The sequence below is a fragment of the Hippopotamus amphibius genome, chromosome 17 (assembly GCF_030028045.1).
Source record: "Hippopotamus amphibius kiboko isolate mHipAmp2 chromosome 17, mHipAmp2.hap2, whole genome shotgun sequence".
NCBI lineage: Eukaryota > Metazoa > Chordata > Mammalia > Artiodactyla > Hippopotamidae > Hippopotamus > Hippopotamus amphibius.
In genome coordinates this window covers 52418365-52441928 of record NC_080202.1, presented here as the reverse complement: position 1 = coordinate 52441928, position 23564 = coordinate 52418365, and the positions used below count along the sequence as shown (strand labels likewise).

Sequence of the window (23564 nt, the reverse complement as noted above, 5' to 3'; positions counted from 1 at the left end):
TCCTCCCAACTTGCTGCCAATGCCCCTCCTGTACCAAGGGCAGACCTTCTTAGTCAACTGCTGCTCTTTCTAAGCTGTGCGTGGTTGCAGCCTCAGAATCCTTCGTAACCCAGCATTCTGGGTGGTCACTATTGTTTTGTAGTCTTGTGCACCACAGTCGAAACCCATTGACACCCTGAGTGAGAGGGGTGTCCTATGGGAGGGAGCCAGCACCCAGTTAGTGTTGGGCTTTGGGTCAGGGCCCCCAGCCTGGCACATGTGGCAGAATTCCAAATGATAGGAGTGTGCAGGGCCCCAGGAGCAAAGGCGGTTTGCTGAGGTGTCTGTGGGGATGGTTGTGGGTAGAGTAAGGGTGGGCTCTGTCAGGGCTGGCAGGACCTGGGTGGGGGATGGGGTGGCCTGGTGGGCTCTGTCCAGAGGGGCTTTCCCGTCTGCTGAGCCCTGGAGGGTGGGCCTGACCCGGAGGAGATGGGTCGTTGAGATGGTCCAACTCAGGTTTCCCAGAGCCTGCCCAGTATGGCTGGTTGCGTAAAAGGATGCTTCCTGGCCCCAGCGGTTGGGGGCTCGGCCAGTCATGTTGTGGGGAGCTGCCCTGGGCACCTGATGCCAGAACCCGGCTGGCAGCCCGCAGCTGCAGCTCAGGGCTCAGTGGTGGGGAGAAATTTCTAGCAGCTCAAGCCTCCAGGGAGGTAGCAGTGCCTTTGTCAAGGTGGCAGAAGGCTTTGCCCTCACGGGTGTGTGGGCATCCAGCGGGGAGCCAGGATGGGAGCCTGGTGGCATAGGGGTCATTGGAGTCCTGTGCATCAGGCCCCTGGAAGAGTTTGCTAAGCCTGCAGTGTCTGCACTGCGCTCTGTGGGCCTGGGGGTGGGGATCTCAAGGGACCCTGCGATGGGAGGTCCACTGACCCCCTCCCAGGGGATTCTGGTCCTCTGGTTGGCTGGCCACACACCCCTCTCCCTGGACCTGGCCAGGAGCACTCCCACCATAACCAGCCTTCCGAGAGGCCCAAGAGCAGCATCTTCCCCCAGAAGGGTGGACCCTGCAAGGACCGTGGGGAAGGGTTGCCACCTCCCCAGCCTCGGTAAGAGGAGGAGATTCGGGGTCTGGCCTGGGGCAGACGGGGTCTTGGGGGGCACCTCAGGCTGCTAGGAAAGTTCTACAGCAAAACTCAGAGAGGTGCAGTGCGGTGCAGGTGGGGTGGGGACTGTCCCCATCCGAACAGGAGGGCGGAGGTGGGGGTGCTGAGGCTGTCCCTCCTTCCCCTCCATCTGAGACGCTTATAGCAAGCCTTGGGTCTTCCCAGGCACCCACTCCTTCTCTAGGGGGGATAAGAGGAGCCCCCACCCCAGGACCCCCCTCACCTATTTCCCCTGTAAAGTGTCCCCACCCTGCTTCTCACCCTTCTGTCCTTCAGACCCTGCCCTCTGGGCAGCCTGCACCAGGGGCAGGCTCCCCGCTAACTCCTCCTGCACACTTAGCACACTTCCCACCAGCACCCCGGACCTTCCCAGATGTAGCCAGCAAAGGCGCTGGGGGATGCTAGGAGGGGCTTGGATGTCCCGGCAGCCCAAGGACCTGGTTTGTGCTGCCCCTGCCCAGCTCGAGACTGCTTCCACTTCATTGCACCTCACTAGGTGCTGATGGCGTCAACCTTTTGTCCTCCATCGCCACTTATGTCACAGGATTGGGTTGTCTCCTGGTAACTCAGAGCATGGAGCCAGGATGGGGGGCATCTTCAGTGAGGTGTTCCCTGAGGCCCAGGGCCTCTCCCCAGAGCTCACCAGGGGCCTCCAGGGCCCCGAGGCCAGCAGGGGCCCAGGGACATAGTGTGGGCTCACCTGTCGATTGGGGTGATCACAGTAGCCCAACCTCATGGGGTGTGAGGGCCTGGGAATGAGGGGGTTCTGGACCACACCATCCCTGGAGGAGTGCAGGGTTGAGGAGTCCTGACACCCATCCCCTGCTCCCTGAGCCCTCTTCAGAGCCCCACCACCACCGCCGCATGCTCCTCTGCCAAAGCCCCTTCGAGGACCAGGCATCTCCCAGGCCAGCCTCAGCAGCCCTGGCTTCTGGCTTCTGGCTTCTGATCTCAGAACAGCTGCTCTGATTCATAAAAATCATTTTTTATTTTCTTCTTCAGTTCAGAGAGTTCCGTCTTGTTGGGAAAAGAAAGGGTCCTTTCTGTGGCTGGGCTGGGAGGACTTCTTCCCTTCCTCCCTCTCTGCCCACCCACCAGCCTCTTTCCTCACCCTCACCCCGGCTGCCCCACTCAGCCCTGGCCCACGCCCCCCGTTTCTTCTTCCGTCTCCCCCGTCTGCTCCCGCCTTCCTCCCCAGCCCTAATTCCCCTTCTGGGGTCCCATAGGGTGGGGCTTCTGGCAGGCTGGAGATGGTGGAGGGGCCCCTGGCAGCTTTCTGTGCCCTGATCCCTGGCCAGCAGCTCGGGGTCAGGAGTGGAGGGACGTGCATGGCCATCGCCCTCCCGCTCTCCCCAGAGGGTGCGGCCGGAAGGAGCCCACGGCTCGGCCAGCCGAATGCCTGCTCCCCCGAGGGCGGGTGGGCGGGAGGCCCAGACCTCCCGAGGGGTCACAGGGGGGTCTGTGCCTGGGAAACAGCGCCTGGGAAGGAAGAATTTACAGACTTCTGTTTACCAAAACGAGGCCCCGTAAAACATTTAACAGCAGCCAATTAAAGGGGGACAGCTGTGGTGGTTTAACCGCTCCCCCACACTACACACACAGGCCTCTGCCCCCCTGCCCCGGCCCGCCCCCACCTCCGTCCAGCTCTCTGCTTTTGTCAAGTCTTCCAGGAGCTGCGTTTAATCTAGGAAACATCTGCTCCAGATGTGTCTCCGCACACAAACCAGGCCAGTTAGCCAGGCTCCCCGAACCTCAGCCGTGCCCTCAGCAGGAGGGGGCTGCGGGGGGACAGGCCCGGGGGGCGGTGGGCACCTTCCCCGTGTCCTCAGACGGGCCTGGGATGTGAGCCCCCGGTGGGGAGACGTCTGGGGACTTCTCAGAGCCTTCACGACGCGCGTGCTCACGGAGGGCCTCCGAGCGGGGCTGGTGTGGGCAGTGTTCTGCCTGGAGCACCTCTTGGGGAGAGTGTGCCACAGCTTGACCTCAGACCCCCTGGGCCAGAGGACACCATACTGCGTCGTTAGGGGCGGAATGGTGGCTACTGCCGAGGGGGCCGCCGGGGTCAGAGGGCAGGGTGCGCCGTCAGGGCTGGGGGCCTTGATCCTGGGGGACCCGGGGCATCCCTGTTTGATGCCTGTCCAGTTCCCAGTCTGAGTTCTGCGCCTGCGGCTCCTCGTCCGTCCCCCGCTCTGAGCCGGGTTCCACAGCCCCGCCCACACTGGCGGAGCTCCCCCTCGGCCTCAGGCCTGCCACGGGGCCTCCTGGGGCCCCGCACTCACAGTGAGCTCCAGGGCTGCCCCCAGGCACCACAGACGCCCCCAGCTCTGAGAAAGAGCCGCCGCCACCCTCCATCTCAACAGCTTCAGCATCCGGGCAGGCCGGTCTCAGGGCCTCTGAGGACCTGGGGGCCTGGAGGCCTGTCCTGTGGCTCCAAGCCTCCCCTTCTGGAAAGCTCTTTGGCTCGTGTGTTCTGTGGAGCGTGTGGCTTGAGTTGCCACAAGGAGTTCCACTGAGACAGCAAAGGGCTTCTGTCCTGAAAGGAGTCTGGAAAACCATCAGTGAGCAGGAACACACGGAGCTCCCTGCTTCCAGGCTCGTCCTCTGTAACTTCGTCATGACGCCCTGGGGAGGGTCACCCAAGCCCTGGCACCCCTGCTCCCCTGGCGTGGGGCCCACAGCTCCCTTGCTTCAAGGCACAGCTATGACCTTGTTCAAACACTCACCCTGGGACCCGCCGGCCTCCCCTCGGGGACTACTGCCTCGGGGCCCCGTGCCAGCCCTCCCTCTCCCTGTCCCTGGGGCCGCCGCTCCCTGGGGAGACCCCGGGGTTCCTACTCCCTCGTCACAGCCAGGAAGTCAGGTGAAAAGTCACTCCCAGCAGCCGGTCACACTTGGAACAATCATGGGGTCCCCTAGAGAAACTCCTCTGGGACTCATTTTCCGTGGGGAAGATGTCCAGAGCGTTAGCTCAAAGCATGAGTAGGACAGTGCCCTGCCCACCCCAGCCCAGCCGACTCAGCCGTCCCAGCTGCAGGCCCTGCACCCGCCCCTGCCCCCTCACTGCTGGGCCCGTGGGCGAGGACCAGCTGTGAAGGGCCACATTCCAGGGGGCTGGTAGCTCCGGGCATCCAGCAGGCATGCCTCCCCTGCCTGTGCCTGGCCAGGGCGCCAGCGCTTGGATGGGCCTCCCCGGCCAAGTGTGAGTTCTGTCTGCCTTCATCCCTTCTAGCGGGCAGGGGGCGTGGCCCACATGGCCAGAGCGAGGTCCAGGGTGTGGCTGGTGTTCCTGTGCTGGGCAGGCCCAGGCCAGCAGGACAGTCCAGGCCTCTCAGAGGGACAGAGAGGAGCCTGCTTGACATGACTCAGAGGCTCCAGGGAGGGTCTCAGCCTGCGGACCGACGCAGGGACCTCTCCTGGGGGCGATGCCGCCACGGCTGGGCACCAGCTCCTTTTGCAGATTTCAGAGCACGAAGGAGACCCGGCTGGTGGAGAGCCCCGTGCCTGCGGCCTCCAGCAAGGCAGAAGCCTGCCACACCCGACTAAGTCAGCCCCAGGGTGTGGGTCACTGACCCCAGAGCTGCTTGTTCGCCTGGAGGCTGTGGATGGTGCAGGCCAAGGTGGTGTCCAGCCCTGCCTCTCCTGGCCGGAAGCTCAGCCAGGGCTGCAAGGGCCTCCGTCCACTGTGCCTGACCACCACATCTCCCTCCTCCCAAGACGCCTCTCCAGAGCCCCTTTTGTTGCCCTGCCTCGAAGCTCCCACACTGCTAAGTGCTGCTGGGAGTGAAATCAAAGGCTCCCTCCTCCATCCTCCCCTCTCTCCCCAGCCCATCAGCAATTCAATTTGTGCCACACCGGAGGGATGGTATTAGTCGAGTCAGAGTTAATATGATGTATTGATGGGTTGATTTCCCACCGGCGGGCTGCGTGCCGGGCTCCGCGGGGCGTCGCTCCTGGGCCACCCGCCGGCTTCTTGCCTCCCTGGGGTCAGGGCGGGTGCGAGCCTGGGGCCTGGAGGTGCCTCTGCAGCGGTCTCCTTGCTTCTGTAGCTCCAGGGTACCCCAGATTTTCGGGGAGTCTGGCATCCACCTTCCTACCCATGAGCCACTTGGATCACCATGGAAACAGCAATGTTCTCTATGGGCAACATCGTTTCTATGGAACCCAAAAAGGCAAGTGCCGGTGTGGGGCTGTGAGGGATCGCATGGGGCCTGGGGCACAGGTCATCCGGGAGGGGTGGAGGGCAGGGCTGGGGGCTTCTGGGGTGCCAGGTAAAGGTGGCCAGCTTGGGTGAACCTTCCTCTCCAGGTCTTAGGCCACAGCAGGGATAGGGGCTGGAGGAGGGTGGGCCTGCTTCTCAGGCCCCTGGAGAATTTAAACTGCGGGGGCCCCGGGAGCACACTGAAAACACAGCCCTGCTCCCCGAGCTCTCGTGGCTCACGTGGAAGCACCTCAAACAATCACAGCCCTGAGGGGGTGGCACCCAGCTCCCTCAGCACCCAGCTCCCTGGCCTTGCCCTATAGCATCCCCGCCCCCCCCCGCCCCCGCAGCTCAGGGGTCCCAGGGGCATCAGGTGGGGGTAGGGGAGGCCCCCAGAAGCCTGTACTTCCTGCCTTACCAAGCTAGGCAGCATGAGGCCCAGGCCCTACCCCACACCAGGGCCTGAGGTCAGACGGGGGGGGGGGGGGGGGTGGCCGGGAAGGGGGAGCAATAGGGTGCCCCAGCAGACAGAGAAGAGTCTCCTACCCTGTTGGCAGGAGGTGTCGCTAGAGAGGGGATGCTGAGGTTGGGGCTTTGCGGATAAGAAGGCGGAGTTGGTGGCGCCGTGGGGAGGGCGTCCTGTGAGGAGGGTGTGCTGCGCCCCCCCCCCCCAGCAGACACGTGCACGTGCACGCACGTGTGCACACACACGTGCGTGCAAAGCTCCAGCCTCAAGGAGCCTGTGGGAGATGTATCCACGTGGGGATGAGACAGGTGTGGGGAGTGGCCTGAGGCCTTGGTGCCCTGTCTCCAGGCTTTTTCTTCCGTGGGGTGGAATCTCATTTGCACTTTAAAAAGATCTTCCAGAGGGATGCCCAAGAGGCTGGGGCAGGGAGATGTTTGGGTTAGTTACTGTGTTTAGATGACAAATGATATGGACTTGAATGGAGACACGGGATCCCATGGGAGGCCTGAAAGGGGCATGAGGGTCAGGGGGGTCCCAGATGACCCCCATTTATGGTCCAGGCTGTAGGAGGGGGCACACCTGCAGAGGAGCAGTTCAGAGGGAATGGGTGAGTTCAGCTTCCATGCAGAGGGACTGGGGGGCCTGCCTTCCCAGGGGGTGGCTGGACATTCATGGTGGGGGTCCTTGCCAGAGGAGTGGGCTGAGAGGTTGATCCAGCCCAAGGAGAGGGCCAGCCACGTGAGGAGGGCGGCTAAGGACAAATGCAGCCCAAGCAGCCCCGAGATCGGGGCTCTGAGTGCGGGCAGAGGAGGGGCCCGCAAAGCACCTGGCAGGCTTCAGGTGGCATCAGCTAAGCAGAAGAGAACCCTGAAGGGTCTCACGGAAGGAAGGGGACCCCAGAGAGGGGACCCCGTGAGGCAGGTTGGGGTGGGTCTACGACCAGCCCTCCTGTCCTCCCACCACGTCCCCAGCCCCTTCCCCCACAGCCTCCCACTCCGTGACCTCAGCGTGTCTGTGTCCTGGAGCCCATCTTGCATCTTTGTCCAGGCAGGGTAGCTGAGGCTGTAGTTGGCCTTGGCCTTGGCCCAGCCCAGGGCTCGCCAGCTGGGATGGATGCACATGAGACCCTGCCTGCAGGCAGGGCCGGGAAAGCTCCCCAGCCCCATCATGGGTATGGACAGACACTGGACACTCCCAGGGAACTAAGGCTCCTCGGAGTTGGAGGCCAGGTGCTCTGCTGCCCAGAGGACAGCTCCCCCACAGGCCTCAGGCTGAGTCCCCTGAACTTCCACATCAGCCCCGGCATGGGCTGCTGTTTTGACAGTGCTTGTCAGGAGCAGACAGGTGGTCCCAGCCCCAGCAATCCGACCCAGAGCTAGGGACCCCCTCCAGGGTGTGGGCCAGGGGCTTCCAGGAGCGCTGGCGGCCTCAGGCTTTCCGTGTTGTGGTGGAGCCCCACCCAAGAACACTTTGGTTTTGGAAATTGAGCTAATTAGGTTTAGCCCAGGCTACCCTCTTCCCCCTTGCTTTAATTAGCAGGAAATTGACAAGGAATTTACAGGACTGAGGACAGTTTTACAAGTTCCAAATGTTTCTTTTGTTCTGGCTCCAGGCCATCTAGGCTGCCTGGCTGCCACCCCAGGTGGGTGTAGACACAGGGTCGGGCCCACAAGGTCCCCAGAGACGGTAAACCAGCCCCAGCTTAGGGAGCAGTGGGTGTCCCCAGGGCTGGCAGGGGACCCAGGTAGAGTTGAGGGCCCAGGCTGGGCAGCAAGTCATGGCCCGGCGCAGGGAGCTGGGGGTACACCTACCACCCACCCAAGCTGGATGGGCCCAGACCTGCAGAGACATTGGGAGCCCATAGTGGACTAGGTGGGATGGCCATCTGGGACCATTCTTCTTTCTTCCTTCTTTAAATCATCACCCTAGACCTCTAGGCTGAGACATCCACTGTTACCGTATAGGAGGGCTGGGGGCTTCCCAGGGTATTCAGAAGGTAGATGGGCCGGGTCCTTCACACCCGGCCCATCCTGAGACACATATCTGCCCTGGGCCTCACTTCCTCCTGGGGGTCTCAGCGCTTACAAGGGGCTACTAAATGTTGTCCACTTTGCTGTCCACAGTACATGGTCCTGCTTGCAGGGGCCTCTCAGACAACTCTCCACATGGCTGGACATCCTGAGCTATGAAGTGGCCACATGACACTACGTGGTGTCCACTTAGCCATCCCCCAGCTATGACCTCACAGCCTTCTTAGCTTTTGTTTCCGATGGCTGTTTGTAAAGATCTGGCCAGTTTATAGTCCCCCAGCACCGTGTGGGGTTTGGGGAGATGCCTGTGGCCCCAGACCTCACTCCCTGGCTCTGGTAAGGGCACACTGCCGCCCGCTCCTGCCCTCCCTCTGCTAATCCCCATGGGTACAGCTGGGCACAGGGCGGGGGGGTGGGGGGCTGGGCTTTTGCAGCTCCCATCTCCTAGGGGCTGAACATACGTCAAAACCTCTGGGGCACAGGGAGTCAGTATTTAACGGGGACAGCGCTTTAGATTGGGATGATGAAAAATTCTGGAGATAGGCAGTGATGAAGGCTGCGTAACACAAACATACTAACTGCCACCGAACGGCACACGTTAAAGTGGTGACGTTTACGTTGCATGTATTTTGTAATTATAAATCTTCCTCAGAAAGTACCAGTGGGTCGGTGTCAGCTGGAGGTGGGGAGGCACCTGGAGCAGTGTCTTGGGGACACTGAGCCCTCCAGCCCCTGCTGCAGGCTTCCTGTTGACCTCCGCTCTCTTGGCACGCAGATAACTTCTACCTGCGCAACCTGCCCCCCCAGCCCGCGCTCCTGCCCGCCAACCACAACTTCCCCAGCGTGGCCCGGGCTGCCCCCGGCCACCCCATCGGCTCCTGCAGCCGGGACCGGGGCGAGGCTGGCCACCTGCAGAAGGGTGCCAAGGAGTTCGACCGCTTCCTCATGGGCAAAGAGAAAGCCGGCAAGGCGGCCGAGGGCAAGGAGCGGCCGGTGGCGGAGGAGGATGTTGGCCGGGGGCGGCACAAGCTGGTGCTGCCGGTGCCGGGGGACGCACACTGCAAGGAGGGTGGCGTGGCCCGGGGTGCCTGCGAGGGCCGCCCCAAGCACCTGGCCTCCTGCCTTCTCAACACCAAGGTGCTCGACGGTGAGCTGGGCAGGTCCGCGCTGGCCAGCTGTGCGGGGGGGGTGCTGGGGCGGCCGGGTGTGGGTGTGCCGGCCTCTGGACGCTGCACCAAGGAGGCAGCGGGCCCCGCGGAGCCTGGGCCGGCCTTCAGCGAGTGCCTGGAGCGGAGGCAGATGCTGCACCACGCCGTGTCCTACACGGTGCCGTCGGGCCTGCCTGCTGGGCCGCCCCCGTCCCTCAGCACCGGCGCCGGCTCCTTCCCCTGCCTGCAGCTGCACGGGGGCCCGGAAGGGCTCTGCCCCCTGCAGGACAAAGTCCCCCGGGACCTGAAGGCCAGCGGGCCCACCTTCGTGCCTTCCGTGGGACACCTGGCTGACAAGAGCCGCCCCTTCCAGGCGGCTGAGACCTGTGCCATGGCGAGTGAGGGCAAGGACCGGCACCTGGATGCGGCTGCAGTGCCTGACCACGCTGCGCCTTATCGGGTCTCCTATGCCCACCTGAAGGCCGAGGGCAAGGGCGAGCGGCGGCCCGGGAGCTTCGAGGCGTCCCTCAACCCCCGGCTGAAGGGCCTGGAGTACCTGGACAGCGCAGGCCCTGAGGCCGCCTTCCCGGGGCTCTCCAAAGCAGGTCTGGACAAAAGCGGCTACTTCGAGTTGTCCGCCCCCTCCCAGGACTGTGCCCGGCCAAGTCACCAGGACCCGCTGGGCGGGAAAGTCACCCAGGCCTGCTGCACTTTAGACAAGACTGCCAGCAAGGAGCCCCCTGTGGGTGCCCCCGGGGCCCAGAAGGTGGCTCGCGTCCGGCATCAGCAGCACTCGGCAGCCCCCGAGGTAGAGCCAGGGGCCGGCGGGGCCGAGGCCAGGCGCAAGTCCCTGGAGCTGGCGTCTCTGGGCTACGGCGGGCCGCCCCCGCCCCCGTGGAGCGTCCAGTCGGGCCAGGGGGCCGCCATGGCCATTAGCGAGGAGCGCAAGGCTAGCGCCTACCTGGATCCCTTCGGCGGCACCTTGCAGCAGGCTGCCCTCCGGCCGCAGGACCTGCCCACCCCGCCCGACGAGGTCTCGGCCATGAAGAACCTGCTCAAGTACAGCAACCAAGCACTGGTGGTCGGCCAGAAGGTGCCCTTCGTGGGCCTGGGGGGCCTGAAGGCCAGCTGCGCCCAGCAGGACGGGAAGTTCCTGGCCTCCAAGGGCACAGCGCAGGCCCCCGGCGAGGTGGAGAGGCCCGACTGTGCCCGAAGCCGGGAGCACGACGTCCCGCATGGCGATGGGGAGGTGCGGCAGCCGCCTGTGGGCATCGCGGTGGCCTTGGCCCGGCAGAAGGACACGGTGAGCCGGTCAGAGTCGGCCTACGGTGCCAACGCAGGGCGGCCGGGCCGGGCAGTCCCCGCCTTCAAAGGTATGGCTCCTCCACCGAGGGGGAGGTGGGGGCGGGGAGCGGGGGTGGTTGCTGACCTGCCTTCCACGCACCTGAGGCCCCCAGGGGTGGGCCCTGGGCTTTCATGCCCATCGCCTCCCCACGTCAGCCGTCCCTCCCGCGGCTGCCCTGCCCTGCCCCTTCCCTGTGAGGCCCACAGGGCAGGAGACCCTCTCTCAGCTTGCCCGTGCCCCTGGCTCGAAGTGGGGTTCCTGCTTTAGCTGCTGGCTCCCCGGCCACCCCAACCCCCGCCCCTTCTCCCGTCTCCAACCCGTGCAGCTGGCGGTGGGCCCCGCTCCGCCCACGCACTGGACCTGGAGGCTGAGGAAGAAAGGGTGCGCCTGTCTGAGGACCGCCTGGGGCTCGCCGGCCGCGAACTGCTACTGCAGTAAGAACTGGGCTGTGGCCTTCAGGGTGGGGGCCGGGCTGCGCCCCCTGGGCTCACCTGATGGTGCCACATGGGATTAAGTGGCCACGATGTCAGGTTTTGTGGCCTGTCTCAGGCACGGCTGTGCACCCACCCCAGGCTGTGCTGGGGTTTCTGCCCGTGGTGGAGGGAGTTCTGCCAAGTCCCCCTCCGCTGGGGGACCGCTGCTGGGACAGACGCCCCGGGTGCTGAGCGTGACCCCGAGGGGTGGGATAGAGGAGCTGGGCCGGGGGTGGCAGCTGTGCTGAGCTCCCACCCACCCCCATGCTATGCAGGGACAGCAAGGACCTCGTGGAGTTCGCCCGGATCCACCCGTCAGGCGGCTGCCCCGGAGACCTGGCCCCCCACCTCGTGATCGCTGGGGGCTCCTCCCTGCAGACCAGCCAGCTGGGCGGGGACCCGGCCCCCCATCCGCACCCTGCCCACCCCCCCTGGCTGCCCCGAACCCGCAGCCCCTCCTTGTGGATGGGGGGACATTCCTACGGTCAGTGCTCTGAGGGCAGGTAGGGGGGCACAGGGCAGGACGAGAGCCCTGGCTGGGCGTGGTGGTCAGTGCTGGCCTGGGGCTGACAGCCCTCGGCCTGGGGCCCTGCTTCCTGCCCCGCACTGCCTGACCTCAGCACCCTGTCTCCCCAGGCCTCGGGCACCCTGCCCTGCACCAGAACCTGCCCCCTGGCTTCCCTGCGTCTGTGCCCGGCTCCATGCCCCCCGTCTTCCCCCTCTCCCAGGACGCCCCCACACAGCTAGTCATCCTGCCCTCTGAGCCCACGCCCCACACCGCCCCCCATGCGCTTGGTAAGGGCCTCCCGGGCCAGGCTGTTTGCATGTGGGGGGGTCAGAAGCGGGTCTGAGGAAGGGAGCAGCCCCCATGGGGGTTGGGGAAGTGCCAGCAAGGCAGGCACCTGCCCAGGGCCTGGGAGGCAGGTGTGAGGCAGACGAGCGGGAGGTGAGGGCTGGAGGAGGCCAGCTCGGTGGCTGGGATGTAGCCCAGGGCCCTGTCCCCACGGGGGCTGACGACTCCTCTGGCCCTGCCCACAGCTGATGTCATGGACCAGGCTTCGCTGTGGCCCCCCATGTACGGGGGCCGGGGCCCTGCCTCCCACATGCAGCACCCGGGCCAGCTCCCCGTCTACTCGCGGTCCCAGTTCCTGCGGCAGCAGGAGCTCTATGCGCTGCAGCAGCAGCAGCAGCAGCAGCGGGCCACTCAGGCCCTGGAGCTGCAGCGGGCCACCCAGTTCCAGGTACCTGCCCCCTCGGCCGCACCCAGCCGGGACCCAGGGCACCCCCGGCTCCCTCTCTGCTGCATCCTGGCCTCGCCCGGGTCCCCGCTGCGCGCTCCCCCGACCCCTGCCCCGCACCGTGATGCCCTGAGCGGGGGGACCAGCCAGTCTGAGCCTCTGCCCCACCCCGACAGCAGAAGCCTGAGGACCACCACCTGGAGCTGGAGGAGCCCACCCAGGAGAAGGCCTTGAAGTCCACCCACAAGCCAGTTGCCTTAACCCCCACGGCCAAGGGCACCCCCTCACCCGCCACCGCAGGCCCTGCCAAGCTGTCACCCTGCTGCCACTCTCCCGCCCCAAAGCCCCCCGCCAGCTGCCCTACACCACCGCCGCATCCTGGCGCCCCGTGCACTTTATCCGTCTGCCCCGCTGGCAGCCCCGGGCCAGGCTCCAAGCTGCCCAGCACCAAGGACAAGAGTGGGGAGGGCCAGCGGCCCGGAGCCGACCTCAACACGTTGGAACCAGGTGAGAGTGGGCGGCACCGGGCTGGCCTTGGCCTGCCCCCCTCCACTCAGGCCTGTCACCTGCCTGTTGGGCAGAGCTGAATGGGGGGCAGGGCTGCCTGGCTTGGTACCTGCAGGGGTGTCCTTACCTACCCAGTGCCCCGATAGGGCCTGGGGCAAGATCGCCTGTCCCCCTGCTCTTTCTCTTCCTCCCTCTCCACAGTCTTTCTGGGGGACCCTCAGGGGAGACACTCAGGGTCCCCGCCCCTGGCAGATGGGGCAAGATGACGGTCAGGCCCAGCCAGCTGGCAGTGTGGCCTTGTGGATGAGAAAGCGCCTGGCCTGCCGGGGACAGTAGCAGGACCACGGGGCAGCAGCCACGACGCTGTGCAGGGGAGCTCACCGTCACTCAGGGCTCAAGATGCCGCCGCTTGGGCCCGAGGCAAGAAGAGGCAGCCTGCGGTGGAGGGTCCAGGCCCGGCCTCGGCCTCTGCAGCCGTCTTCCCGCCTGCCGCCCGCCAGCTCCCCCACAGCTATTTGAATCTCTCTGAATTAGGCTGAGAGTTTACACTGGAAGCCCATGTGGCGAACATAAAATCCGTCCCAGTTCCACAATAAGGAGGCTGAGCCAGCCAAGGTTTTTTGTTTTTTTTTAAAGACTTTTTTTGCTTTCTTTCTTTTTTTTTTCTTCTTTTTTTTTTTTTTTTTTTTTTTTTTTTTATTGTAGTTAATGGGGCGTAATGCCTCCGACAGCCTGCCAGCTCGTTCTGGTTCAGGGAAAGCCCTGATTCAAGTATCTTGTTTTAAAATCCCCCTTTTCTGGTTAGCCACCCCATACATGCCGGAGATGGCCTCTGAGGACCCCCATGGACCCCTGAGACTGGGACAGGAGGAGGAGTTCACAGCTGTCCTGGCCAAGGAGGGGGGCCTGGGGGCTTCCCCTCCTGCACCCAGGGCTCCCCTGCTGCCCCCCTCAACATACCATGTCCCCATTCCTGCCCACACGTTTCACAGGCGGAGGGTTGGCTGGGGACCCTGCCCCCCAGGTGTGGGTCTGAGGCCACCCTCACCCCCAGCTGGTCTCTCGTGACAGCGCCCCTCTTTTGCAGACCTGCCTCCTGGATACACGTGCCACGCAGCCGGCTCGGGCTTCTCCCTGCCCCGCAGTGTGCACTCATCTGACCTCTTGGACCCCGAAACTATGCAAACCGCCCCCCCGGGGGCCCAGCCTGAGCTGGCCAGAACGTTCCCGCCCGGGGAGCTGCGCTCACACCGCCCCCAGAACCTGGAGGAGACTGGGCTGCCCTCAGGGGCCAGGAAGGCCACCCAGGACCTTGCCGCCACCCCCCACCCTGCCGAGCGGGGACCCCCAGGGAAGGCAGCAGACCCCAGCCCACTGGAAGGGCTGCAAGAACTGCGGTGCGGGGCTCTCCTCAAGGGAGGGGGCCCTGAGGCCACTGGCCAGGCTGATTCTACTCAGGGAGGGGCCCAAGAGGAGAGGACCATGGAGGAGGAACGGGAGGAGGGAGAACAGGGGCCCGCGTTGGGGGCCGGCCCCCAGGCCGTGGAGCAGCAGGCTAGGAGCCTGGGTGCCCTGGGTCAGGCCGAGCCGGGCAAGCAGCAGGCCCCTGCAGAGGCAGAGGCAGCGGTGGAGTTCGAGGAGGCAGAGCTGGAGGAGGAGGAGGAGGACGAGGAGGAGGACTGGGGCTTGACTCCCAACCACAGCCAGCCACCCAGGGAGCTGCCGGGTCTGGACGCCCTAGTGGCAGCCACCATCAACCTGGGGGATCTGCCTGGCGTCAGCCCACTGGACCCTCAGCCCCCCGCTGTCCCTGGGCCACCCAGCACAGCCCCCCTCCCCCGTAGCTCAGGGATTCACGGAATCGCCCTGCTCAGCGAGCTGGCCGACCTGGAGATCCAGCAGCAGAGGACTGAGCCAGCCCTGCAAGGTGAGCCCCATCCCTCCGGAGCCCCCAGAGCTGGACCCTCGGGCACCAGCTCAGGGTCTGCCGGCCAGACAGTGGCCTTCAGGCCTGCTCAGTTGTCCCCCCACTGTGGCCCCTCACCAAGAAACCAGGCAGGTGTGCCCACACAGGATCACCCCCAGCCCTGGCTGCAGGTTGGGCCATGGGGACGGGGCCTCCGGGCCAGGACTAAGCCTGCCCTGATGATGGTGTCAGGAGGGCCTCCAGGCAGCACGCGTGTTGCTGTGGATATTCGCGATGCCCTGAGGGGGCGCGAGATTGTGCCCGTTCTACACACAAGGATGCCAGAGCCCACGGGGTGGGGGGGTGGCCGGTCGCGAAACTGCAGCCTCCCAGCCAGGAAGCTGGGAGGAAAGGTGGTGCGCTCTCTGCACGCTTTCACCACCTTGGGTTCTGTAGCTCCCAGACCTGGCCTGCATGGGGTCCAGGCGGCCCTCGCCTCCCAGGCCCCGGGGAGGTGGCATCCCCACAGCCCCGTCAGCCACACCAGGCCCCAGGGCTGGCCTCTAGGACAAGATGCTTCTAGGCTCCATACACCCCATCCAAGGGCCCCGGGGGGCTGGTGCTGCCCTGACTCGGACCAGAGCCTGAGAGCCAGGCCTCTGCTTAGGCCTCTCTAGCCCTCAAGGACCCTGCCCAGGGCCCCCCCCTGCTGGAACCCCTTGCGGTGGGGGGAGCACCCCCAGCCAGGCTTTGTGCCCCGTTGACATTTATAGAGAGAACCCAGTGGCGCCCTCGACTGGCCCGCTCGTTTTCTCACCACGCGAAGCTCTCCACTGCCAGCTGCCAGCACTTCTTGTGCTGCGTGGAGATGAGCGAAGGTTCTCGTAAAGTTAATTTCCCCGAAGGCCTCTGGGTCACGCCTCTCCTGTCTGACCAGAGGGGCCGCCCCCGTGCTGAGGAGAGTAAGCCGGGAAGCCCTGGCCGGTCAGGACCCCGGGAGGGCCTCGCCTGGAGCTCCAGACTGAGGCGGGTCTGCCCCCGCAGGGCCTGTGCTGCCCGCCGCCCGTGTGAGTGTGGCTGGCGTGAGGGTGCACTGCGCGGAGGCCAGGCGCCGTGTGTGTGGCCAGCCGGCTGTGCGTGTGAGTGCCTGCTGGAGCCGTGCCCATTCATTGAGCGATACTCACGTGTAGACCACGTGTGTCCCACGGTGGGCGTGGCAGCTGCCGGCCCAGGCCTGGCCCTGCTGCCACTGCCGGCTTTCCACCCCACCCTTCCTTTCTGGAACCTCCAGGCCCCCACTCTCCCCTCCTGTTTCTCCCGAGCCCCTTAGCCTCCCCTCTTGGAGCCCTCAGGCCGTCACCGTCCCCTCCTGCCAATCCCAGGCCCCCACCCTCTGTCTGTCCCAGTTAATTGTTTGGTCTGCGCAGCCTCTCAGTGCTAGAGCTGCTCCCTACAAGCTGAGTGACTGCTTTGCCTGAAGTTCATTGGGAAATCAGCTCATTTTCTGAGCAAAAGGCAGGACTCCCAGGAGGAGAAGGCAGGAGAAGACCATCCTGGGAACAGCCCGGGTTATGGGGTGAAGAGGAAGGGGTAAAGATCCCAGAGGGACCGTAGGGCCCCCTGCCCCCTTCTCCCAGAGGAGAGCCCCTGAAGTACCTCCCAGGCTGGGCAGAGCTGGTGAATGGCCAGGTGGGGGCCCCTGAGAAGTAGGGGTGAGGAGGTAACAGGGTTCAGAAAGGCGATGGGGCCCCCAGCTCCCATAGCCGGGCCGTGTGGAGGCCCAGGTTCAGGCCCAGGCTGTTTGCTCCCAGGCTGGGGCCAGCCCCACCCTCATTGACGTGGGTGTCCAGAGCTCTCACAGCCCCCACCAGTAGGACTTGGCTCCTCCCCTACCTGGGCTCAAGTCCAGGGAGCTCCGTGGACAGGCTGCGCAGCCCACGGACCTCCATCCCAGCGGGGCAGGGACTCAGGCCCCAGACGGAGCCCTGGGGTGGGAAGAAGTCAGACGCTTCTCCGGCATTCACTTGTCTAGCCGTGGATGGCGGGGCCTGCCTGCAGGGCCCCATCCCCAAGGCACCCAGGATACCCCTACATTTGGAAGGGCCACCAGGGAGCATGGTACCCACTAGACTTCCCATCCACCCTGCAATCTTGGGAAGCCCAGGCCCTGGCCCTGGCCCTTCCAGAGTATGGTTGCCTCTTCTTTCCTGAGTGACCCACCTGGTTTAGGGGGTGAGCTGAGTCAAGATCTCAGACCCCGCTTTGGAACGGCCCTGCTGACCCCCTCCTCCCACCTTCTCCTGACCTCGACAGCCTCTACCGGCCTGGCTGGTTGGGGGAATCCCAAGCCTTGGCCCTCATCTGTGCCTTTGGAGCCCAGAGAAGAGCCTGGCACCCCCACCTCCTCTGCCGTCTCCCTGAGCCCACCATCTCCCCTCCCACAGCTCACCTGCCAGACTGCAGTCTCAGCAGGCTTAGTCTGAGGAGTCTGGGGGGGGGGTCAGGGAGGACTGAGTGAGGGGCAGGGAAGAACAGAGGGGCTTCCTGGCAGTCCCAGTGACCCCAAGAGGCAGGGGGACCTGTGGAACTTTCTGCTGAAAGGGGGCTTGCAGATACCGCCTTCCCAGGGTGCCTGGGGCCCAGCAACCGACTCTGGCCTTGACCCAGCCCTGCACACAGAGGGTTGAATTCCCAGTGTCTACCTGTGCTTTGTCCCATTACTGAGGGTGGGTCACCCCAGTGACTCCATCAAGGCTGTGGCTGTGCACTTGCCCTTTTGTAGTTACTAAGTGTTTCGTGGGGAGGGACTTTGAAATGGAGTGATATCCCGTTCCTCTTCAAACACTGGGCTCATTCATTCATTTATTTATATCAGTGTGACGTGTGGATTTTTATTTGCTTCATTCTGTTAGAATTTGTCACTGTCACTATTTAATTTGGTGATTGAATTGTCTCAGATTTGGCCCCTTCGGCTGGATCATTCTCTGAGCACTTGCTGTGTTCCCAGCTTACCCCGAACCTCCCAGCCCCTGGAATCAGCCATTTCTCCAAGGAGCCCGATTCCTTTCCTCACGGGACATTAGAAGCCAAGTTCAGGGTGCTAGGTGTGCTCACTGCTCCTGGGGTGTTGCTGCTCTCAGGCTTTTTCAGAGGGCAGAGCCGGCTGTGTGTTCTAGAAGTCACGACTCTCCACTAATACCTCCAGCTCTAGACACCCTGTCTGACCCCACAGGGCTCATCCTGGTTGGTTCCTTCCCCAGCTATAGCTCCTCATAGGATCAGCCCACCTGTGTGTGCCGGGTCCCCATCTCTGCCGTCAGCCGGTCCCCAGGGTTATACTCAGTCCCAGGTCTTCACTCCAGACCTGTCCCCTGAATGGACACTGCCCTCCGCTGGCTGGACTCTGACCCCGCACTGGGTCATTCCTCCCTGTCCACTAGGGCTGTGACACCCCAGGTTTTCATGAATCTGGAAGAGGACAAAAATGCAAGGCCGTTTCTGTTAGAAGCATAACAAGCCATGCGCCTTAACTAAGTCATTTGGGCACTACCCTGAGGACTTGTGCCATCCCAGCTGGCCTGGCCCGCAGTAGCCAAGGGTGACATCTTCCCCACCCAGAGCTGAGGCGAGTGCTAGGTGCCTGCCCCAGGGCCCATCTCATTGTTCCTGGCCGCCTCACCCTCGTCCTTGGTCTGTACGTCTCACGGAGCAGGGCTGCCTCCGGGCAAGGGTGGGGGGGCACGCGGCGGGGTAGGAGGGGGTGGTCTGGGCTGTGTCTAGATGCAGTCTGACATCAGGAGCCTCTGTGAGGGGCAGTGTGTGGCCTGCTGCCTGCACACCCACACTGACCCTTATGTCCCCCACAGAGGCAGAGGATGTGCTGGCCTTCAACCTGCAGCGCCTGGCCACACTGGCCTCAGCCTGGTCCCTGGTAGAGGCTGCTGGCCTGGACAGCCCTGCCTCCTCGGCCCAGCCCCCCACTGCCGACCCCTGCAGGGCTCCCACGCTCACCCCCCGCATGCAGATCCTGCTGCGCAAGGACACCTGGACCCCCAAGACCAAGCCTGTGAGTGGGGTGCCCTGGTTGCCCCCATTGCCCAGTGCCATGACTGGGGGGGGGCCGTGCTTGAGTGCCCAGGCTGGCTGCCCACCCACCCCGTCATGGTCCCCTAGCTGGGCTCACAGGCCCCTGTGCCCCTGCCCGCTAGGTATGCCCACTGAAGGCTGCCATCGATCGGCTGGACACACAGGAGGTGGAGATGCGCGTGCAGCTGGCGGAGCTGCAGAGACGCTACAAGGAGAAGCAGCGGGAGCTGGCCCGGCTGCAGCGCAGGCGCGACCATGAGTATGGCCCAGGCTGGCAGTGGGGGAGGGAGGGCTGGAATGTGGCTTGGGGAGACGCCCCCAGTTCAGGCACTGGGGCAGATGTGCGCCCAGCCCAGGGCCACCACCTTGTGGGCGGGGGTCAACCTGTGTGTACTGGGCTGAGCTGGGCCAGAAGTGGGGGCCTGGGAGGGTCCCCAGAGGCAGTAGAAGAATGAGGCGTTCACCCAGCGGAGAAACCATGGCGGGGAGCGGGGAGCACCACCCAGCAGAAGCTGGTGCAGGGCAGAGGCCGGTCCTCAGGGTCGTGGGGCAGAAGGTGTTAGGTAGTGGTGTCAGGGAGGGGGCTGCGCAGCCAGGGCAGGATAGGGGTTTGTGGGGGCAGAGGGAACCCCTAAAGTTGCCATAGCAGTGGTGGGAGCTCCCCTGACGGATGTGTGCGGGATGGCTGGAACTGGGAAGCAGGGATGGTGGGGACAGTGGGCACTCTGGCTCAGCCTTGGCCTCCATTTAGGGGCCAGGCTCCCCTGGCCAAGTCTTGGGAGGCGCCCCCCCACAGCCCCCAAGGGCAGTGCCCTCTGCTGGACCCCTGTTAGGGAGCCGGGACGGGCATCAGCCTCTGACCACCCCTCCTGTGGCTCCCAGGAGAGACGAGAGCTCACGGAGCCCTGCCAGGCGAGGGCCCGGCCGGCCACGGAAGCGCAAATACTCCAGCTTGCTGCCTGCCCTGCGCCCCAGCGACAGCAAGAAAGTCAAGTGAGTCCCGGGTGCATGGCCCTGTGGGGTACCTAGGGCCGGAGGTCACTCGGTAAGGCTGGGCTGGCCCCGGTGCTCTCGAGGCCCAGGCGGGGGGGGCTAGGCTCCTCTCTGGCTCCCTGGGCGGCTGGGCCCCCCTCACAGCTTCTGCAGACCCAGCACCCCCACCCAGAACCCCAGGCCAGCTGTGGTGGTGAGCGTCTGGGGCCGTGAGCTCAGTGGAGGCAGGCCCCTCCCCCCGAGCCTGGACTGTAGCCACACCAGCTCCACGCACCTGGCCGTGGCGGGAGCCGTGGCATCCCCCCCTGCCCGGCCCCAGCCCCCGCCAGGCCCCACGCGTGCGAGGCGGCGGTGCGTAAAAGCCTCTTTATCGGCACCGTATAGAGTCGTTGGTCACGCTGTGGTGCTGCGCACGGCTGCCGGCACGCGGTTATTATCCATTACCCGCCCGGCGCAGTCGTTGGCGCACTCCCGGGCCTGGTATAATTGTCCTTCTCGGCTACAAATTGCCTCTCCCGGCAGGCCCATTTGCATAAATCCTCGAGCTCCTCCAAACACGATTGGCGCGGCGTGTGCGCACTGCATCAATCCTGATGATTTGGTAATAATAGTTAAATCGGCACTAAATGGTTCCTTCAATTAAGACAGAGGCAAAAAATTAATCTCAGGGCTTTATGTCACAAAACATTAGCAAATGCGGAGAAGGTTACAGGGAGGGGAGTTCACGTCGGCTGCGGGCAGGGGAGGGGATGCACCATATGGCTGGGGGGCCTCCCGGGCTGTCCCTCCGCCCTGCCCAGGTGTCACCCGACGGAGGCTCCAGGGGGCTCCCTTTGAGGACCAGCCAGAACTATGGAGGCTGCTGGCTAAGGCCAGGGCCTGGCAGGGGGCCCCTGTCGGGGAGCCCCTATAGGGAGGCTGCCCCATGTTTCGCTTGAGCCCGCCTGGCACCAAGCCCCTGCCCGACCCTGGAAGCCTGTCCTTGTGCTTGCGTTGCAGCCTCTCTCTCCACTGACCTGAGAAACCCGTCCCTGGCTGGACAGGGAAGGAAACCAAGGCCAGGGCCCTCCCTTCCTAAGGATCAGGACTCCCTCCCACCCTCTCCCCACCTTGGGCTCCTACCTACTCTGTATCCCACCTTGGGGCCCCTACCCTTCGATAGCTGCCAACAGTTGGGCCCAGGCAGGAAGTGGGAGGACCAAGGCCCAGGGGCCAAGCATGGCTGCGGGCCGGCTTCCTGCCTGGTTTCTCTCTGGGGAGGAAGGTAAAAGTTGACGTCTGGCCGCCCAAGGCCAGGGCCAGGCCAGGGCCCTCCACCTCCATCTGTGACTCATTTTCATTAATGCTACATAGGTAAGGGAGGGGGCAGGTGAGAGGCCCAGCCCCCAGCCCGTTTGGCAAAGGGCAGGCAATCCAGCGCCCAGCCTCACACTTGTGGGCACAGGGACCCAGACTCAGAGTTAGCAGCTTCCCGGGCCCCATCCGGGAGCTGGGTGGTGGGGTGCAAAGTCCCCCCTTTGAGACCAGGAACTGAGGGCAGGGGACAACGCCCTAAGGGGTCTGAGCCCAGCAGTGGGGTTTCCTGGGGGCTAGGAGGCAGAGCCTGGGCACAAGTTTCTCTGAGCGCCGCCCCCCTTATCCTCTTCCTGGCGGTGGCAGAGATGCTCAGGGTGGACCCCGTCCTCAGGAGCTTTTCCTGATGCCCTCTGTTGTTCCTGACTACAGTAGCTGCTGGCTTTTGCATTCACTAAGAGCCAGGCCTGGGACCTGCAGGATCCCACCCCAGCCTTGCAGAGAAGCACAGTTATAAAAGCATCCCCGTTTTCCAGGTAGATAGACGGAGGCCACAGCCCAGGCTACATAGTGGCCCAGCTGGCCACAGAGCCCTGGCCCCTGAGCACGGGGCTGCCCCTCCCCAGTCAGTAGGCAGAGGGGGCTGGCTAGGTAGCGGGTGCCCAGAGGGCTCAGCATTGCCTTGGCCCCCTGGCCCTCCAGCAGCTCCATGTGCTCAGAGGAACCTGGCCCAGGGGCACAGCCTTGGCCAGGAAGGAAGCAGGGCCCTCACGGGGGTAAGTGGGTCTCCCAGACATGCAGCTGCAGCACAGGGACTGTCGCAGGGCCAAGGCCCGGGGGCCCAGGTGTGACCTGCACCCCCCGTGCTCCCAGGGCAGTGCGGTCCAGCCTGAGCCTTCTGTGCGCTGAGCTGCGGGGCGGCGATGATGAGCCCTCGAAGAAGCGAGGCCGGCTGGAGAAGGGAGCCTACGTGGGCCTGCAGCCCGCGTCTGCGGTGAGTCCCTTGGCGGCCTCACCCTCGGGCCCCAGTGCACACGGACAGGACGGGGGCAGGTGTTAGACCCACTGCCACCCCGTCCCACCCCATGCCGCCACCCAGCTGAGGGCCCACCGCTCAGGTGAGCAGACAGGGCCCAGCGAGCTGCCGGTGCCTCGCACAGAGGTGGGCCCCGGAAGCTGCAGGTATACATAGGGGCTGGTTACGCTCCATGACACCCCCCACCCCGCTCACTCCAGCGGGAGGAAAGGAGCCCATAGGTATCATAGGTCACAGGAAGACGTTGGGGAGGGAAGGCCCGTGATGCCCACCGTGTCTGGTGCATACCTGGTGTGGGTGGGCCAAGGGCAGCTGCTCCTCCCTTGGGACGGGCTCCCCCATGGGTGCCAGCACCCTGTTCCTTCTCAGTGCGGTGGGTGCTTCCGACCCTTCCCCTATTCTAGGGTCCTGGGAGGGACAGGTGAGAGGTGGGTCTGAGTCTGTTGTCCCTTTGGCTGCCCCTCCCAGAGCAGGAGGCTGGTCTCTCCAGGACACAACAGACAGTTGGGCCCTTGGCCGCCCTCCCCCTGCCTGAGTAGGTTGGGCCGTCTGGGAAGGCTGTGAAATGGGGACCAGGACAGGCACACGTTTAGGCTGCAGTGTGCAGGCCCTGTGCCCTGGGGCCAGACTCCCTCTCAGCCACTTTGAAGGGCAAGGCCAGCGAAGTGCCACCTTCTAAGCCCCGCACTGGCAGAGGGGAGGCCAAAGGCCTCAGGGCCGTGGCTCAGGGTGGAGGCCCCAGTGACCGCAGCCTCCGTCTGCCTGTTCACAGGACAAGGTTCGGTGCCAGAAGAGCACCAGGCAAGGCAGCCTGGCTTCCACGGTGGCCCACAAGGTGGCCCAGCTAAAGCCGAAGGTCAAGAGCAAGGGGATGCCCACCGGCCTTAGTCCCTTCCGGCGGAAGGAGGCCACCCCAGGGGGTCGCATCCGGAAGAAGCTGTCACGAGCCAAGAGCGCCAAGGTGTCTGGGCCAGCCCGGCACCCACAGCCCGATGGCAGCGTTGGCAGCAGGGAGACACCTAAGTTCCCAGCCCAGCCGGCAGCAGCCACGGCACAGGAGGCAGGCAAGTTTTTGGTCCACGCAGCACAGCCAGGACCTCCACGGTCACTGGGGGCTGGGACAGCCGACCAGAGCCTGGTCGGGGCTCGTGGAGTACACTGGACCCCGGGAGAACCTCTCGCTGGCCCAGGGTGAATTCTCCATGCCCCACCCCCAGGCGGGGACCACGGGGAGGAAAGAGGCTGCTGGATGCATCCTGGAAAGAGGGGCTAAAAATAGCCCTTCTGCCTGCCTTCCTGCAGTGTCTGGCTGGGTGACCTGGAGGGGTTATCTGGCCCCTAGCAAACACACATGTCCAGAAACAAGAGCCTGGAAAAATAGATGTTTCCTCCATGCCAGCCCCTGCCCCCTTCCCCAGGTCCTGCCTGAGAAAGAACAAAGGGAGGGAAGAGGAAGCAGGAAGCTGGAGGGCATCTGGCAGGAGGACGAGGGAGGAGAAGGGGCTGCCCTGGGGAAGGGGATCCCCAGCCCTACAAGGTGGGCGCTCCACTGCCCAGCGCATAAGAAAGGAAACCTGAGGCAGAAAAAGGGAGGTTAGAGAGGCCGCCCCTTCTCCTTCCTGGTCCGGACACCCTCACCTGGACCCCTGGCCCAGGTGCCGGCCCTCGAAGCGGCCCCTGGATAACAGTGACGCGCTCCACTCAGC

At 64.5% G+C, this 23564-nt stretch overlaps 1 protein-coding gene across 6 annotated transcripts in view; it reads left to right on the top strand.

Annotated features, from left to right (window-relative positions):
• BAHCC1 (BAH domain and coiled-coil containing 1) overlaps positions 1-23564 on the top strand; it is a 60077-nt gene that overhangs the window by 28734 nt on the left and 7779 nt on the right. For 3 of the 6 annotated variants that reach the window (XM_057715849.1, XM_057715852.1, XM_057715851.1), the window contains 13 exons: positions 5186-5308; positions 8609-10354; positions 10652-10760; positions 11075-11283; positions 11436-11594; positions 11838-12040; positions 12214-12544; positions 13632-14471; positions 18317-18516; positions 18659-18795; positions 19419-19529; positions 21696-21816; positions 22631-22926. In XM_057715849.1, coding sequence (XP_057571832.1) covers positions 5186-5308; positions 8609-10354; positions 10652-10760; positions 11075-11283; positions 11436-11594; positions 11838-12040; positions 12214-12544; positions 13632-14471; positions 18317-18516; positions 18659-18795; positions 19419-19529; positions 21696-21816; positions 22631-22926 — 4585 coding nt within the window. The remainder of the gene's footprint in view (positions 1-5185; positions 5309-8608; positions 10355-10651; positions 10761-11074; positions 11284-11435; positions 11595-11837; positions 12041-12213; positions 12545-13631; positions 14472-18316; positions 18517-18658; positions 18796-19418; positions 19530-21695; positions 21817-22630; positions 22927-23564) is intronic. The other 3 variants (XM_057715850.1, XM_057715853.1, XM_057715854.1) reach the window with 3 other exon arrangements.